The sequence below is a fragment of the Condylura cristata genome, unplaced genomic scaffold, assembly GCF_000260355.1.
Source record: "Condylura cristata isolate star-nosed mole 26May11 unplaced genomic scaffold, ConCri1.0 scaffold00014, whole genome shotgun sequence".
Taxonomy (NCBI): Eukaryota; Metazoa; Chordata; class Mammalia; order Eulipotyphla; family Talpidae; genus Condylura; species Condylura cristata.
Genome location: NW_004567115.1, coordinates 18,347,438 through 18,363,835, shown reverse-complemented (window position 1 = coordinate 18,363,835; position 16,398 = coordinate 18,347,438). Strand labels below are relative to the sequence as shown.

General features: G+C 43.7%; 2 protein-coding genes across 4 annotated transcripts in view; one reads left to right on the top strand and one right to left on the bottom strand.

Annotated features, from left to right (window-relative positions):
• Positions 1 to 694, top strand: part of GTF2E2 (general transcription factor IIE, polypeptide 2, beta 34kDa) — a 67,751-nt gene extending 67,057 nt beyond the window's left edge. For both annotated transcript variants that reach the window (XM_012724950.1, XM_004682212.2), the window contains exon 8: positions 35 to 694. In XM_012724950.1, the coding sequence (XP_012580404.1) occupies positions 35 to 151 (117 nt within the window). In that variant the 3' untranslated portion in view covers positions 152 to 694. The remainder of the gene's footprint in view (positions 1 to 34) is intronic.
• A 3,876-nt stretch (positions 695 to 4,570) lies between these two features.
• The window catches only part of RBPMS (RNA binding protein with multiple splicing), a 155,676-nt gene continuing 143,848 nt past the window's right edge, over positions 4,571 to 16,398 (bottom strand). The window contains exons 7-9 of one of the 2 annotated variants that reach the window (XR_001145447.1): positions 13,995 to 14,064; positions 9,003 to 9,106; positions 4,571 to 5,583 (exon numbers count right to left, since the gene is read on the bottom strand). Coding sequence is in view for 1 of the 2 variants with exons in the window: in XM_004682211.2 (XP_004682268.1) it covers positions 14,002 to 14,064 (63 nt within the window). In the remaining variant the exon portion in view is untranslated. Of the gene's footprint in view, positions 5,584 to 8,864; positions 9,107 to 13,994; positions 14,065 to 16,398 lie in introns of those variants that run through there. The other variant, XM_004682211.2, reaches the window with a different exon arrangement.

Genomic DNA, 16,398 nt, shown 5'->3' with positions numbered 1-16,398 from the left:
GCAGATTAGTGACCATTTTTATCTTTCTTTATAGGCCCCAATTCAGAGAAGGAAAAAGCCTGCTTCACAGAAAAAGCGGCGGTTTAAGACTCATAATGAACACATGGCTGGAGTGCTAAAGGACTACTCCGATATCCCACCTGGCAAATAGTGAGCAGATTTGTTCAGCAGCAGTTACAGATAAAAAATCAAGATCTTTCTTGTTGATGCTGTGGTCTGAAGACTGTCTTCCCACTCTACTGCTTAGGACTGAAGAGAGGAACAGTTCAGTTTACAGAACCAACTCAAACCCAAATTTAATGGCTAATTTGAATGGCTAATGAGAAATGTGATATTCCCTGTTAACCTGTTACTTCGTGGGGCTTAGAGGGTGAAGATGCTTAGCATGGCATCCAGGTGTCTTTGATTTGTCTCTAGTTCGAAGTCGTTCCTGGTTCCATTTTTCCTCTTTTATTACTTTAGAACAAGTTTGCAGATAGTCTTGAATGCAATATATGTTTATTCTAAAAGAACATATTTATAATAAAATCATTGTAGGAGGAGTTCTTAGACCGTGGATTCAATTTTCTTTCTTTCCATTTGGTGGTGGCAGTGGACATCTCTGGTCTTACACTCTCAAGGGCTCGTGACTGGTATGTTGAAGACTGACCTTGATGTGTTGCCGAGCGTAAGGATTTCACAGTTGGATTATAAGGTGTGTCTCTTGCTTACAAGTGAAGCAATAAAGATAACACTACATGTAATTAATGTTTTCTTTTGAAAGGTTAAACTGGTTTTTAGCTTCTTGGACTTATAAGTAATGGTCTGGCCATCTGCAGCAAGGATGGATGGAGTCTTCTTGCCAACCTGAATATCATCTTTCCCATGTCAACCTTCATGAAGCCTGACCCTGAGGTTCTTCTGGTGAAGACTTCTTTTTCTCCCCATCACTGGTGAGCTCATGGGAGCCATTCTCAGATATGTGTGGGTTCTTCAGCGTCATGGTGATATACAGGAAATCTCTGGTTATTTTAACCTTCTTTGGCAAACTATCCTTTTTCTTTATCTGTGCTTGCTATGTAATCTGGGGTTATTTGGATTGATTGTTGGTCTCCCTATCATAAATTGAAATTGTAGTGGATTATTAAAACAAGGCTCAGTGTTCTCAAGGAAAGGATAATGGTAACCCAAAGCAGTAAGCATTTTGTGCAGATGACAAGGGCCTTGTTGCTGTGTTCATTTTATCCTTTTCTGTATGCTTCTCATTTATTTACAGTGGCATCTTACTGTTTATCTCTTATATCCGTGCTCCAGAACACAGCAAGAGAAAGATATTGACAGAAATCGAAGACTCTCAGTTATAATTTTGAACGTGGCAGGCAGCCTGTCCTCCTTTATAGCAGAGCTTTCTGCTCGTAAGGGAAGGAGGAACTTTAATGTCTTATGGCATAACACTAGTTTTTCTGTTTAAAAAAAAAAAAAAAAATGTTGAAGCTAGTTTCTGTCCAAGTAGATGCTTGCTTTTTGTGGTCTAGACACCATTGTTTTGTGAGCTAAGTCTGCAGATAGGTTTGGACATCTTAAATACTTCATGTTTGGTGCTGAAACTGACATCACTTCCTGTTACAGGTTCTTAGGTGGAAGTTTTATATTAATCAGTAGTTTCTAGGTAGACCTTTGTTCATCAGTTCTTTGTGATCTGGCCTTATAATTCACTTTAGTTATCTTTATTTCAGAAATGACAATTGAGGTCTGGAGAAATGAAGTGTGTTGCTAAATTATCACTCACAAATTCTGTAGCTCTGCCTCATTTGTATTTTCATTTACACCTTGATCCCCTTTTCCTGCTACATGGAAAAGAAATTCCTGTATGTATTTCCTGTGGGAAATTGTGATAGGAGCCCAGTTATTTTTGAAGAGAGAAGTCTTACACCAATTCTTCCTGCTGTCTAAAGGCATAGCCATCAGAAAATCAAGAAGTCTGATTCTCAGATTTGCCGATTTTTGCTGAATCTGCTGGCCATTTAGAGTAGGATGAACATGGGTGAATTAAAATTATAGTGCCTTTGATCTATAATTCATAAGCCATTTGAGGCTTTTAGGGCATAGCTAAGAAAAGTGTAGTTGAGCCTAGACAAAGTATAAAAAGCAAAAATTTAGCTGCTGTTGTCACATCCTCTAAGATGATGTGGGGCAAGGGGGACAGAGGAGCACTTGATCCTTGTGGAGCAGAGTATTCAGTCCCAGTGTTCACAGGGAGAACACAACCCTTGCCTCCTTTTGTGACCTATATGAAATAATAGGCAGATAAAATACATTTTGAATGTGGGACCACTGTATTTCGATTTATAAATTCTCCAGTTTTTAACAGATAAAAACCATTTTCGGAGGCACAGAAGGTGAGACTCAGATGTTACCTCTTCCCTCTAGCCATTATTTTTACTTGCAGATGAATTCAATCTTGGGGGAGGTTTGGGGTTTACTATTCAATAATTAATTGACTATTCTTAACAAGACCAGACCTGTGTGATGCTGGTCTATATATTCCTTGTGGGAAATGGTGATAGTTATTTGTAGATGATAATAAAGAGTGAGCAGTCTTGCACCAATTCTTTCTGCTGTCTGAAAGGCTCTGTTAAGATGGAAGCGCAGCGCATGTTGACAACAGCCATGACTTGTTAGCTCCATCAACCTTGGGGCTTCATGTAGAACAGTCTATTGTTTCTCATTATTTTGTGAGCGGAGCAGAAGTGGCCCTAACAACCTCTTGGAAACTGTCCCTCAGAATAATTGCACCTTCAGGAGCTGATCCATTGATTGGTGTGTGGAGCATGTGCACAGGAAACACAGCTGTGGCAGGACTGGCATTATCCTGGTGACCTACCTTCTGGGGCCATAGGCCTCTGGACATCAGGCCCTTAACATGTAATCTGGCTCCCCTGTGACTCAAGCCATCTGTTTCAAGACCCTGTGATAACCCAGTGCCTGTCAGCTGCCTTAGTGCTTTGCAGGTTTTGTATATCGAAGGCCATAAAATACTTGAAAACAAGTAAAACATGGGATACTAACGGAAGGAACTATAGAGATTTTCCTATGTCCTGATTTTGATATTCTAAGAAGGCGGTTAACTTTTGTACTTGACTGTTGTGATTTTGAACTTTCTTGCTGAGTCCCTTCTAAGACAAAGCTGCATTCTTGTTTTAGGGAAGTTACTTTTCTTCCTTTCCATGTATACATAAATGTCTCACTCCATTTAGTTATCTTTTTGGTCAGAAGACAAATTTGGCTTGTATTTAAGCTTTGGGCTTAATTTTCTAATTTAGTGATAGTATGGACAGAGTGGAGTGGGAGAAGGGAAGGTTTCATGGTTGTCTTTATGAGCCTACTATGTTATAGTTTGTAGAAACAGCCTTTTGTGTTTTTGTTATAAAGCAGGAATCAGTATAATTTGTACTCTAGAAGCACAGCTGAATAGAACCTTTGGGGACCACTAAGATTTCTGATGCCACACTGCCATCTTTGGGGACTTAGGAATCCTGAGTCAGGACAGTTTAGTCCAGAGCTGAGACTTTTAACTAGGATGTTCTATAGCAGTGCCAGTTTTATAGCTGCATTAGTCTTTGTTGTGTGTCACAGCTTCCCTATCAACAGAGGCTTCACTTGTAAAGAAATTTTAAAAAATGGGAGCCTACAAATTGGGACATAGTGCATGTGAAGCAAGAGGGTGCAGACTTGCCCTTTTGTTATCCCAAGTTCCTAATTACAAGATACTACATTCCTGCTCTAAAGAGTGACAGAAAAGTTTTTCACTAATGAAATTTGTGTCAGATTGATCAGTGGGAATGTCTATAGTTCATACTTGATTTTCATTAACACAGCACTAGTGACCATCAACAGTGAGAGGGTAGACAGTCATCCGTTCCTAAGCTCCTGTGAAAAAGCATATAGAAGTGGTTGTGTTCAGTAGGTGAAGGGGATGGGTTCTTCAAAGCAGGCTGGGTGGGCAGGAAGTTTCCTTTATTTAGGGTAATGGGGCCCTTAGTTCCAAGGCTGTTTGGCATTTCCCTGGAGCCTGGCTTAGGTGGTCACAAGTCAGCTGAAAGCAAAGCAACTTGACCAGGCCTGCCCTAGAGAGGGCTATCTGAGCAGGTTGCATGGGTCCTCAGCAAGGTTGTGGTTCACTTTTAGTGGATGGTTTTCGCTTAAAAAGGGTGAGAGCCAAACGCCATCCGTGCATGAGACTTACCAGTTGTTACTTGTAATTGGACAGAGCTCAGAAAAATATTTTATGTTCAGAAAAAGCATAAACAATCCTTTCCCACATTTCAAATATTGAGCTAAGGTTCTGTGTAGAGTCAGCTGATTGCACTAAGACATCAAGGCGGTGTATGACTCTACCTTGTGATCCCTACTCCTCTTAGTCTGCAGCTCGAGTCAGTGCTTACAGATCAGTCAGTATGGAATGCACTTGGTTGATCTCACAAAAGCAAGCAAAGGTGTTACAGCTGAAATAAGCACTTTATTTTTTAAAATGACAATAGAAAAGTACTCTTGAACAGTTTATAAAAGCATAAATAGACTGTGTGGATGTTGCTGTTTTCCTTAGAAACAAGAGCACAGATGTCTTTACCGAGAGTCAGGCGGCACCGGAGGCCTATTCAGGGCTTGAACATGCTGTTTATGCCTTTTCTTCTCTTTTATAGCAAAGGTAAGAGCCCCTCATTTTGGTGGTAACCTTGAAAAGCTTACTGACAATTTATACTGGAAAATAATGAAACTAACCAGTTTTAAGTAAAAATGATTGTGATATATGCAGCTTCATTAGCAACTGAAAATTCTTAGGTCAATATACAATTTTCCACATGGGAAACTGAACAAGACTCATTAGAAATGCATCATCACTACTGATGTTTTATAAAATCACTTGCCCGTTGCAAGTTAGGTTGGCTGAACTCCCAAGGCACGAAAAGCTGTACTGTAAGTAGGTCACACATGGGAGTTTGCTGATAGATAATGTGAGAAAAGTGAATACTTGGGAAGTATTGTAACAGTCAACTCTGGAGTCTTCAGAGTTTTCTAAGGACACACTGATCAGGAAAAGTTTTCTTTGTGTATATGTTATTATGGTAGAAGCTCCTGGAGGGGTGGCTGACTAGAATGTAGCTATCTGCAGTAGCACATTTCAGTGCCTAATGCCACACTACAAATTACCCTGGACTCCAGATATTCATAATTATTCTGGCAATTTTGATGTACATTAGGAAAAAAGGTACTTCTTAATTATAGGCATTTGAAGGTCAAGCACAACAATTGTACTCTATACAGTTTTAAGATCACCCATCCTATCATACTTAAAATGTCTGGTATAAAAATACTCTTTTGGCTTCATTGTTGGCCAATTTTCTGTTTTGTTTGAATATCTCAAAACTATACAGAAATGTTAGACCATGCGTTCACAAATAACACACTATGTCTTAAAATTATACAGTGTAAAAGAGTAAAACAATTTTTTATTATATTTTTTTTCTTCAAGAAAAACAGATGTGTGATGAAAGGCTGTGGCAAAGTCTTGAAGGGATCAAAACTGGGCAATGTTTTTCAAGCCTGTAACAGAAAGAAAAGTGTATCAAAGCATGAATAAAAGCAGTACATATTATAGGTCCTCCAAATTAAGGATCACTTACAAAAATAAGTCTCACCCTAGAGCTGTGGGAAATAATTTCCATCATCTCCACTAGAAACTTCCTCCCCCTGCACTTGACATGTTTATTTTGTGGCAGAAAAGGGACAGTCACTGCCAGCATCCCTGTGCCAGGATTTTTGTAAAACATTTTCTCTCTAATACCTTGGTGTGCCACACTCAAATCTGTGGTTGTATCATTTTCACAGGAGTAGATCAGTGTAAAGTAGAGTTTTTATTTGCATGTGGGAGGTTATAAAGAAAAAGTATTGTTAAAATACCCCTATAACTTTTCTAGGTTATATTTGACAAAATGTGTTTAGCAGTGAATTCTGTTCAGGGAAGCACTCAAATGAGATCCATGTACAGTTCTACCATGCCCCAGATGCCAGTACAAATGGATAGTAAGGTTCCTACAAGTCAGAAGATCAAATATAATTACCACATATCTATGACTCATGGCACAACACTATCAAGAGAAGGAGCTAGATATGCAGAATTGCTGTGTACTGTTAGGTTGCTCAGCTAGAGGGAAGTATTCTGACACAGGCTAATTTTAGGGAGAGGCCAGATTACAGAGGTTTGTGGAGTCCAAGACCTGGTATGCAGTGACGCCCCCACTGCCTGTCTTCACCAAAAATATTTGATTCATACCATTTCTGAGCTGTTCAGTGATAGAGAAACCTGAGTAAATTGGGACTGTTCACATCTCACCTTTGGTACAGACCACATGACCTGTGACAGTGAGTAGGGTCCTGTTGAAAGCTACCTTTCGGTTTATACCCGGCAGGATCGAGAACATTATTTTCCCGCCTGTTTGAGATTGAGGATTATTATGAGGACAGGAGCTATATATTCTGCCCTTAATTGCTTAACACACCTCTTCCCCTGCCACACTGTATGTCAACAGGAGGGAAATGAGCTGCTTCTTTCCCCCACTTTCATTTGCCTGGAATGACAGGTTCCACATTACCCTAAACTTGACAATATGTACCGATTCCAGAAAACTTTGAGGCACAGCAATTACTCTGTATCTAGTCCTACTTTGGAACAATTCACAGAAACAACATTCTTCAGCCACTGGACTGTGGGACCTAAGCGGGCTACATGCCACCACTGGCCTTAATGGAGGCAGAGTGAGTCATCTTGAGAAAGCAGGTAGTGGAACACTGGCTACAGGTATGCTCTCCTTCCAGAAACCCCTTGCCATGTGTTGGGCCTGCTGGTTTAAGATGGACAATGTCTGAGGCCTAACGGCTTTATTTACTTGGCTCTCTCCACCTATTAACATAGCTCTGGCTCCTCAGCTCTCTGCCAAGTCCGTGGATTGTTCATTCTTCCAAACACCCATCATCTTGGTTGTACTTCTCAGGTATATTTCTGACTTTTTCAATTCTGCTTAGGATAGCAAGATGACAATTCATAACACTGGACTCGCATCCCTAACACATCCTTCAAGGTGCTCAAAAGCTTGGTTGTAAGGCACTTTCAGCAAGAACTTGCTTCTGTTCAAGTCCCATTTCTGCCAACCTTTCCTGATTGCTATATCCTGTGGTGTTTTCTTATGTCTTAGCAAAACATTCACTAGTTATCTTTCTCCACACACAGTCGACAAAGTTAAATACTAGAACAAATGAAACAGGAAAGATGGATCATTTGATATGTGGATTAGTCTCAAGGCCCTGGGGTTAGTGGCAGGAGGCTATGCTGGACGCCAGCGTTGGGTTCTACTTACTGGTTAACCAAGGTTCTGGGCAATAAGCAACCTACCCAAATTCAGAGTACACTAGAAGAGATAGATGGGTCCTGATAATAGACTAACTAGGTAAGTTTATTGTTTGATATGGGGAAGAGAACATGGGAGATGAGTTGATGGTTTAAGCTTTTTCATAACTTCTACATAAATGTGATTCTCACATGGGAAAAGAATGTATCCACACTGCATAGATGTTCCCAGACTGAACAGAAGGTCAAAATGTGGCTATTTCAGTCCCTGTAAACAAGGAAAGGGGGTTAACTAGGAACGGAGTTCAAACCTTGGAATGTATTAAGGACCTTTAAAACAGAATGCAAAGACATCAGGGAACACAGAGCCTTTCCTGACAGGAGGTCAATTACCCTATGCATGTGACAGGGCAAAAGAGGGAAATATATATATACATGCATATCCTGCTGAGGCAATAACTCTCCAGGATACAGGAAAGTGTCTCCTGGTAGCTTAAGCAGTATCACAAAAGGTGAATGTGGTCTTCTACATAGGGACAGCTGCTAAAAATGTGGGGGTCAGTTATCAGCAAGCTATGTGCTCATGAGTTCCAGGTATCCATCTCAGCCAGAAGGGCCAGCAGCCGTCATCAGGCTGTGTTATCTGACCTGGGAAGACACAGATTCCTCTGAACTTATTTTTGTAATCCATGGATGGCACTGGAACAGGTGAGCTGAATGAATGTCTCCTGTTTTGTAACCCACATTCTCAGGTATATCTGGGGCTTCTGCAACCTGATCTTGGGTTGCAGCATGAAGTTACCACATGCTCCAACTATTTCTCAGTGACCTCATCTCCAGGGCTCTTGAATTAAGAGGTTTTGGTCAATTTACTGCATTTAAAATGGTAAGTTTCAGTTGGACTTTGGGTCAGTGTGAGAAAAGGTGCTGGTAGCAGGCTTCCTGTGCTTGGTGGGGAAAGGGGCAGGCTGCATGCCTGGTACACACATCACTCAGCAGGGACCAGAAAGTGGCATTCTTAATGATACCCTTAGCCAGACTACCTGGTTAATTTGCCACCTTATTTGAACAAAGATATAACCAAGTTGGTTTCCTTTGCTCTTCAGAGCCACACTTTCTAAAGACCAGAAATCGGCAGGTTTCTGCATGATTTTAACATTGCACGTACTGCCTGAAAGGATGGACAGACCACTGAAGTCAAGCCCAGCAGTGTGGTGCAATCCTATCTCCATTAGTCCTATCTAAGCCTCTTCAGTCATCTTGAAGAGGCTTATCAAAATGATATTTGCTACATCAGATTAGAGGTATATATATACAAATGGTTAATTTCCAGAAAAGGCTTCATCTATCTGTAAGCATTTTTTTTTTTAAAGGTAGAACTGACTCAGTTCACCTAGAACACCAGCCTGACAAGAGAAGGTTGTAGGGGGTAGGGTCAAGTTCTGGGGTTATACACTTTGAAAGCTTACAACACAATTGCTATCCTGGGATGCCCTTACCTCTGCAGATCCCCACTCAACCCTTCCTACCAGTGTGTCTCCACCTAGTGCAGCACCATTCAGATTGACAGAGGTTAGGTTCACACACCTTCCTCTTACGCGTGACATGCTGAACTTACCAGCACGCTCCAGTTTTGTAGAACAGCTCAAGAGCAGTAGCCACCATTGGAGATTGCATTAATACCCACAAGACAAATTGCAGCCACCATCACACACCTGGAACCTGGGATGGAGAGATCAGTAGCAGTGAGATGAGGCTATCTGGGGGTGGGAAGGGCATCTGGAGGAAAGATGAGGGATGTGACAATCACAGGTTCACCAAAAAACATGGAGCAAATCGTTTGTGGTTGGAGAGAGAGCATGACGAGACTATGTAGACAGGGTCTCTGAACATGTGCTGTCATGGGTTGGATACTGAGGACTGTCCAAAAGGCCTTGAGAGAAAAGACAGGCTCTGAACCCTCATTACACCCAAAGGAAGAGTGCAAAGTCCCAGTCACCCCAAGGCTGCGGCAGTTTCCAAGGTAACTCTGTGCTGTCTCATGCATTGACAAGCTAAACTTCACTTTAAGCATCTACTGAAAAATAGAAAGGGAATACATGTTGAAGAAGATATCCTGCTATGAAAATACAGAGGACTCCACCCAAAAAGAAAAAATTAGTAATAGTCTCACAGGCATAGCTGCCTTTGAACCAGCTGGTTTTTACAATAATTGTTACTGGGGTGCAGACTCTGGTAACATTTTCAGTCCTAGTCAGTACTACTTGCTTTCTTACAGAGAAGCTACTTCTCCCAGTGTCCCCACATTTTTTAAGAGCTTGAGGAGCTTACTTAGGGTCCTCCTGGCTGCTGACCAAGGATGATTTTCAGGTACCTGTCATTTAAGAAGTCAACTAATGGCCAGATTTCCTCTCAGCCTCTGAAATGACTTAATGCAAGTCAGGATGGCTCTCACCCTGGGTTCCAGGACCATGGGCTTTTACAAAACACCAGCTGCTCTGAACAGTAATTCTGTCAACACTTACTCACCCACAGGCTCACCTAGTGGTAGTGAGGATGCACAGCCAGGTATACAAAGCCTGTGGCATAATGTTTCAAAGAACATACACCACCGGGGGAGTTCCAAATGTGTTTCTCCTCAGCTTTGTGGTCATCATGTAGATTATTCTGAACTTCCATTTTCAGCCAACTCGAGATGATGAAGTGGTGGTTCAGGAAGTAGAGGTGGTCCTGACCTATGAATGTTCTGGGTGATAGAGAGCTGCTGACTAAATATTCTGATATTAACACCTTGACTCCCTCTTTTTTTTTTTTTTTAATTTTTGGGAACTGGCAAATTCTGTATATTCTCAGATCTAAGATAACCTGGCCAGACACAGAAAATTGATTAACTAGTCTTGAGTGCATGAGGTTAACATAAGTCTTGGTTCATAGATGAGCTCAGACGTTGATCGTGCGTTAGATTGAAAAAGGGCCTGGGGTACAAGGCTCTGACTAGAAAGGCTTGCACAAAAGTAGGTACGTGGCAGGGTCCACATTTTCTGGCCTGTCGCCATCTTTTCACATGCTGGGCTGAAGACAACCAAAACCAGGAAAAGATTAAGCCACAGGGGCTGTCCTAGCATTCTCAGCCAGACCTGCTGCATTTCATACCCACTTTGACTTAGTAAAGGAGGAGGCAAAATAAGAGAAGTTAAATTATTCTCTCAACTTGAGTCTAGTGGTCTGTTCTAGAAAAGGACTCGTAAACTTAAGAATGTTTTGGGTCCGTGCTGAAATGCTCTCAGGCTGACGGATGCCTCTGCTTGAGCCAGCCAACATGTAACAGTTCCCCTCTTGCCCTGATTTATATTTTTTTTCCTTGTTCACTGACTTATTGCCCCTCACCTCCCAGCTACAGAATTTTAGCTCCATGAAGGCAGTTTTTTTTTTTTGTCTTATTCACTGTCACAGCCTCAGCACCTTATCTGTTGCAAGTGCTCACTGAAAACTTACTGTGTTCATGAGGTTCAGTGTGATAGAGATCTCAGTTAACAAAAGAAAGGGACGTGCCATATCAGCTACCCATGGGTGCTACCTTGTGAGCAGGGCTCCAGAGTCCTCCAGGGAGAAGGCAGGGTGACTACATGGGCCTTCCTAGTCTAAGCACCTGGGGGCTCCATCACCAGTGCCTCAAGTTCAGAGCCAAAGAGCAAGGATATTCTTTCCCAAAACAAAGCTTGAAATCCTGGCCTTGTTTTCACTTACCATGTCATTCTCTAATCTGAAGCTATCACTACACATGCTTAGTTTCTATGCTGAGTTCTTAAAGAACAGGCCTTCCACTCCAACTTCAGTGTTTCTCCCCACTTTTATTTGGGGGTCCGAAGAGAGATTAACTACATTTAGTTATCTAAAGAGGAAAACTAATACTTCTTGCAAAGAGTGACTGAAATCTTGTTTATGCTTTCCTGTTTTCAACATATCTACAAAGTTGACCATTTTCAAACATTACAATTCTGGGATTCCCTGCCACATGGCTAGATCACTAGCAAAACTGAAGTGATAATACAGCTTTTAGTCAGACTAAATATCCAGCAAGGTGGTGACCAATAAAAAACACCTGCCCCTTTGAGGGACCTCACACTCTTGACTTCCTCATAAACAGGCTCAACTTGGAACGTCCTGAGTGACAACTCTTTTTTTCAAAATCTTTGTCCATGATTCTCACTCATTATAACCAAGGCAGGGTAAAAGCCTGGTTTTTACACTTGTTATATCTCACATATAGCAGACATGTAACATGCTTCTTTAAAGAATAAAGAGCTTGTTTACTAGTTTAGTCATGGATCTCACTTTAGAAACAGGAAATCAAAAGGGGGTAAATTAAGAATTTACACAGGACCCTTGGGAGAGATTTAGAAGGGTAATGCCCTAACGCTCCCTCACAGCACAAGTGACAGCCAGTCTGCACACAGCTTATTGTGCCTGGCACCAGATGTCACTCCCGCCTTCTGTCCTGGTGACATTTTTTTTGATGGAGGAAAACCCTCTCCAAAGAGTGGAGAGGCCACATGTGCTGCAGAGTCCTTGGGGCAGCTACCCTTTATTTGGCCTTTTTGAGACTTGTTTTGCACTGAAGTGTTTCTCCTACCTCATCAGCATCACTGTTTTCAATTTTAATTTACATTTCTGTAAGATTACGTAGCCTAGATTATTAGCTGTCATGGAAAGCACTTGATTCCAGAGACTAAAAGGAGCCTGAGTAAAGGATCTACAACAAGCTGGTCTAATTTCTGTCAAGATGAGACTAGACTCCCTATCCCAAGTGCCGTGGTATTGAGTGTAAAAATCCACACTCCTTTCTAACCACCTCCTTGCCTTCTAGACCCCGAGGAAGCAGTCAGGCTATGAGCTCAGAACAAATGCTCTCCTCTGATACAAGCTATGCAACAGCTATCGTCTGACAGATTCCGGGTAGATTGGGAAAAGCTCTGAAAAATCAGAATTTCCACTGCTAACTTACGTTATGACCTCCCTTTTTTGTATAATCATAATATCAAAAAATATTGTAACAACATCAGTTTGTAACTGGATTGCCTTAGCTCTAAATTGGCTACCTGGCCTGGGCAAAGTACAAGCTGAGCTGCTCCTGGGCAGGAAATTCCTTTGACTGAAGACAAAAGGCAAGCTCCTGGAAAGATAAGACCCCAGAGCATCAAGACTCCTGGAAAGCTTCCTTGGTCTTTTGACAAAAAGCAAATGTCAGATAACTCCCAGGGCATAAGGGCCCATGGACAATTTCCTAACATATCAACACAGGTTTTGCTTAACGTACAACTATGTGACTTCCTCTTAATTTACTCTTTTCCTAAAACAATCTCTAACTACTCTCTGCTAGTCTTAATTAATCTTTTCCTAAAACACTAGCTACTCTCTGCTAACCTTAAGTTATCCATTAGCTTCTCTTTAGGCTATCACTGACAACTCTGCTAACACAATTTATTCCTTCCCTAGGACTCCTAAATCCTTTGCTAACAGCTCATCTTTTCCTTTTAAAGTCATAGTTAAACATCCGTATATATGAAAGCTATCACAAAGATGTATAGTATAGTGTGCCATAAAGTAGCAGGAAGAGGATGCATTGTTCCCCTCTTCCTTTAAAACTTTTATGCTGATTTTTTATTAACTTACCTGATGGATTATTGTAACTAAATCTTGCTAAACAGTATAAATAAAGACCTGCAAAAAGATGCGCAGGAAGACTTGCACCCAACTCCGACTCCCGTGTCTTCCTCACACCCCTTTTCCTGCTTTTCCCCTTTTTTTAGGAATCTCCGCTTGCCGACGCCTTCCCACCTTAGGGTCCTGCCTGTCTTGCTTCCAGACACCCCGATAGCTGGAGCTGGTCTCCAACACTCCCTACAGGAGAAGTTTCACCTTACGTACCTTACGTTGTTTCCTAAGCTATACTTTCCAAAGGGGAAGGAAGCAACTATTAGCCCTTCTTTACAGCTACTGCTGCCTCCAGATCTTTGGCAGATGGTCTCTGGACAAAAGTGATTTGTAAAAATTAGGTTAGCAGGCCCTTCCTAGTGGCACAGTAGGTTAGGGCATAGCACTGCAAAGCAGGCCACAGACGCTCCAGCTAGAGTTTGATTCGCAGCCAGGGAGGTGACTCACACGGCATAACACTTACCCTGCCTCCCTTGCTGCTCCCCTCAGCAGTGTACTTGGTCTATCTGCCTGTTTTGTTCTCCACACTGTCTGGTGAATTCTCTCACCCCTCTGCACTTCTGGTCTGCATCCCAGCTCTTGTAGGCATAAATAAATAAAATCTTTAGAAAAAGAACATTTCCTGACACCTGTCCTGCAGAGACGAGCATTAACTGCCCACTTAAAAAGTGGGGTGGATTCAGTTTAAGTGAGAGTAGCATTGCCACTTTCCCTACCATACAGTGATAAAATTCTCAGGACAATGGTATTACCAGAATTGTCCTACAAGTGAATTTAACAAAGGACAATTACAGGACTAGCAGAGAGCAGACACTAAGGCAGGATGAGAGCTGAACGCTGGCTATGTGCCAGCTCATGTGGGTGCTCAATACATTTACTGAAAACCAATACTTACATAGTATTCAGCAGAACTGACGGGACTTCCAGCCCTGAGAAGTAGCCTCAGAAGGAGGGAGCCAGCGCATCTGGAAAAACGTGAGAGAGCTGTGAGCATGGCTCTCACCACACATTCTCACCCTTCCGAGCATCCTGCTAAACTGCCATTCCCTACACTGTTCCCACTGACACCTATGGGCAGTTCTCCCGGGGAGCTGAGCCTCACACAGCCCCTTGTGAGTGGGCCAGGCTCTCAGGTAATCACACACCTCCAGGAGCATGTGCAACTTCTCCCAATTAACAGTCATGGCAGGACACACAAAACCCAGCAATGCCTCAGCTGTGAACAAGTTGCCTAATGCTTTTCTAGTCAGCATGTGGAAAGGTGTATCTGCTTTGACAAGGGACAGTTCATGACCCCATCCATGCCAATGGTCTGGCCAGGACTTCTCAGAGGTTCTGTACCTATTGTAGAGAAGGGGTTCTGGCCTCTTAACCCTATGCCTTCTGCTTACTCTGCCTAGAGGGTCCCAGTAGCCTGATCTCTTCCATTAGGTTTTCTAAGTGAATGGCCAGCCCTAGACAAATGGACCAAGGGATATTTTGTCCACTTGGCAGGATGTTCTGGGTCCTGGGCTGAGGAAATGTGAACAAGCAAATAGGCAAGTTTACTTTGCCCACCTACTGGTAGCATCATTTTGCCCCTAAGCCTGTGGACAAAGGCAGAAGAGGTGCATTTCCAGCAACTCAGCATACACCCAGCATGGGGAATCTCCCAGCCTGACGAAGCCACACAGGGGCTCTGGCTCAAAGGGTGCTGGTTACTGCAAAGGGGTGGGGGTGGGAGTGGCATCCCTGCAGTGGCCTCCCAAGGGTGGCTGGAAGAGTGCTATGGTGCCTGGGTCTGGCCCAGGCAGTTCAATCTTTAGTTTCCAGAGTGGAGTGCTCCAAGGACTTCACCTTTAAAGCCTTCTGCAGTGGTTTACTATATAATGATGGTGGCAGAGTCCTCTTTTCATATGGTATCTATTCAGATTTCCAGAACATGAAAAGATGAAACAGCGTATGGTTGAGGCAGGGGTACAGGAGCCAGAGGCCTGAGAAATAGCTTTGCACAACATAGGGGTGGAGACCTCAGTCCTCACTGTACCAGATTTTACAGAGGCAGTGGTCTGCAGAGGTCTGAGTGTTCTGAATGATGCCCCCCCCCAGTTGCAGGGCCAGGGGTTGGGGGGAGTGGGGGCTGGTTCAGAACCCAGGCTCAACTACCTTTCCTAAATTGATTGTAGAAGCTGGGCTGCCCAGAAGGTCTCACAAGAGAGCCCTGGCGTAAGCCTAAGTCCTAGTTTCGTTTGACTGCACCGAGTGCACACGGCGGCTATCTCCTCTCTGGGTGTCGGCTGCGAGGCAAGGGGACCCAGGGTGGAGAACTCTTGGGTCATTGGAGACCCAAGTGTGCATTAGAAGACCTTTGGTGGGACTATTGAGGTAGCTATTGGAAATCAGATTCCGGCTCCTGTCAATTGGAGGACAAAGCTCATTTAAAGCAGGCCAAGGACATGTTCAACACTCCACAGCATTTCTGAGGATGAGGGGTCAAACTCCCCACGGAGGTAGGCTAACACATGGCACGCTGGGAATTTAGGCACATATGCAGGGCAAGGAGAGCAATAAAGACGGAAAATGTGGGAGGCAGAAGGGTCAGAAGGGAGAAGGGTGGTAGAGTTCAGGGGAGGTGGGAGAGGGTGAAGGGAAGGAAGGCAGAAAGGAACAAAGAAAAAACTCATACCTACCCCGGCCTTGGGGCTTTGTGCATCTGTGTCCACTTGCTCACTGAGCAAAGGGCAGAGCTGGCGCTGCCTTCCTGGGACAGGAGGTAAAGGGTGGGCTGGGGCACAGAGCCCAGTGGCAGGTGGGGGGGCTAGGAGCCTAAACTGTGTGTGGGGGGATGGGTCTGTGTGCACCAGGGCAGGAGAGGGGGAGCGTGGCAGTGGTGCTGGTGTGGCCTGGGCACCAAGCCTGAGGAGGCCAAGCTACAACAGGCTTTCAGAAACGACAGGGCTGAGGGGGGTCCGCAGAGTGGACTCAGGTGGTGAAGATAACTGCGAAAAGGCAGCCCTTGTCTGCTGTACACCCCCCTAGCCCGTCACCTCCTTGGACTCACACATCCCTCACCCCTTCAGCATAGGCGCCCCTAGGGTGTGGGTAATCAGAACACTGCAGCCTGCCCTCAGCATAGCCTAAGACACCCCAGGGTGGCAAGCAGGTCGAGCCCAGCTGTGGGCCCAGGACCGGCTGTGCTCAGCTGGGCGGAAGGAAGTGGGGCAGCTGATACTCTGGGAGGATGCGGTGGTGATGGAGCAAGGACAGGCCATGTCCTCCTTGCCTGGTGCCCTGGCTCGGACACGACTATGCTGGCCGGA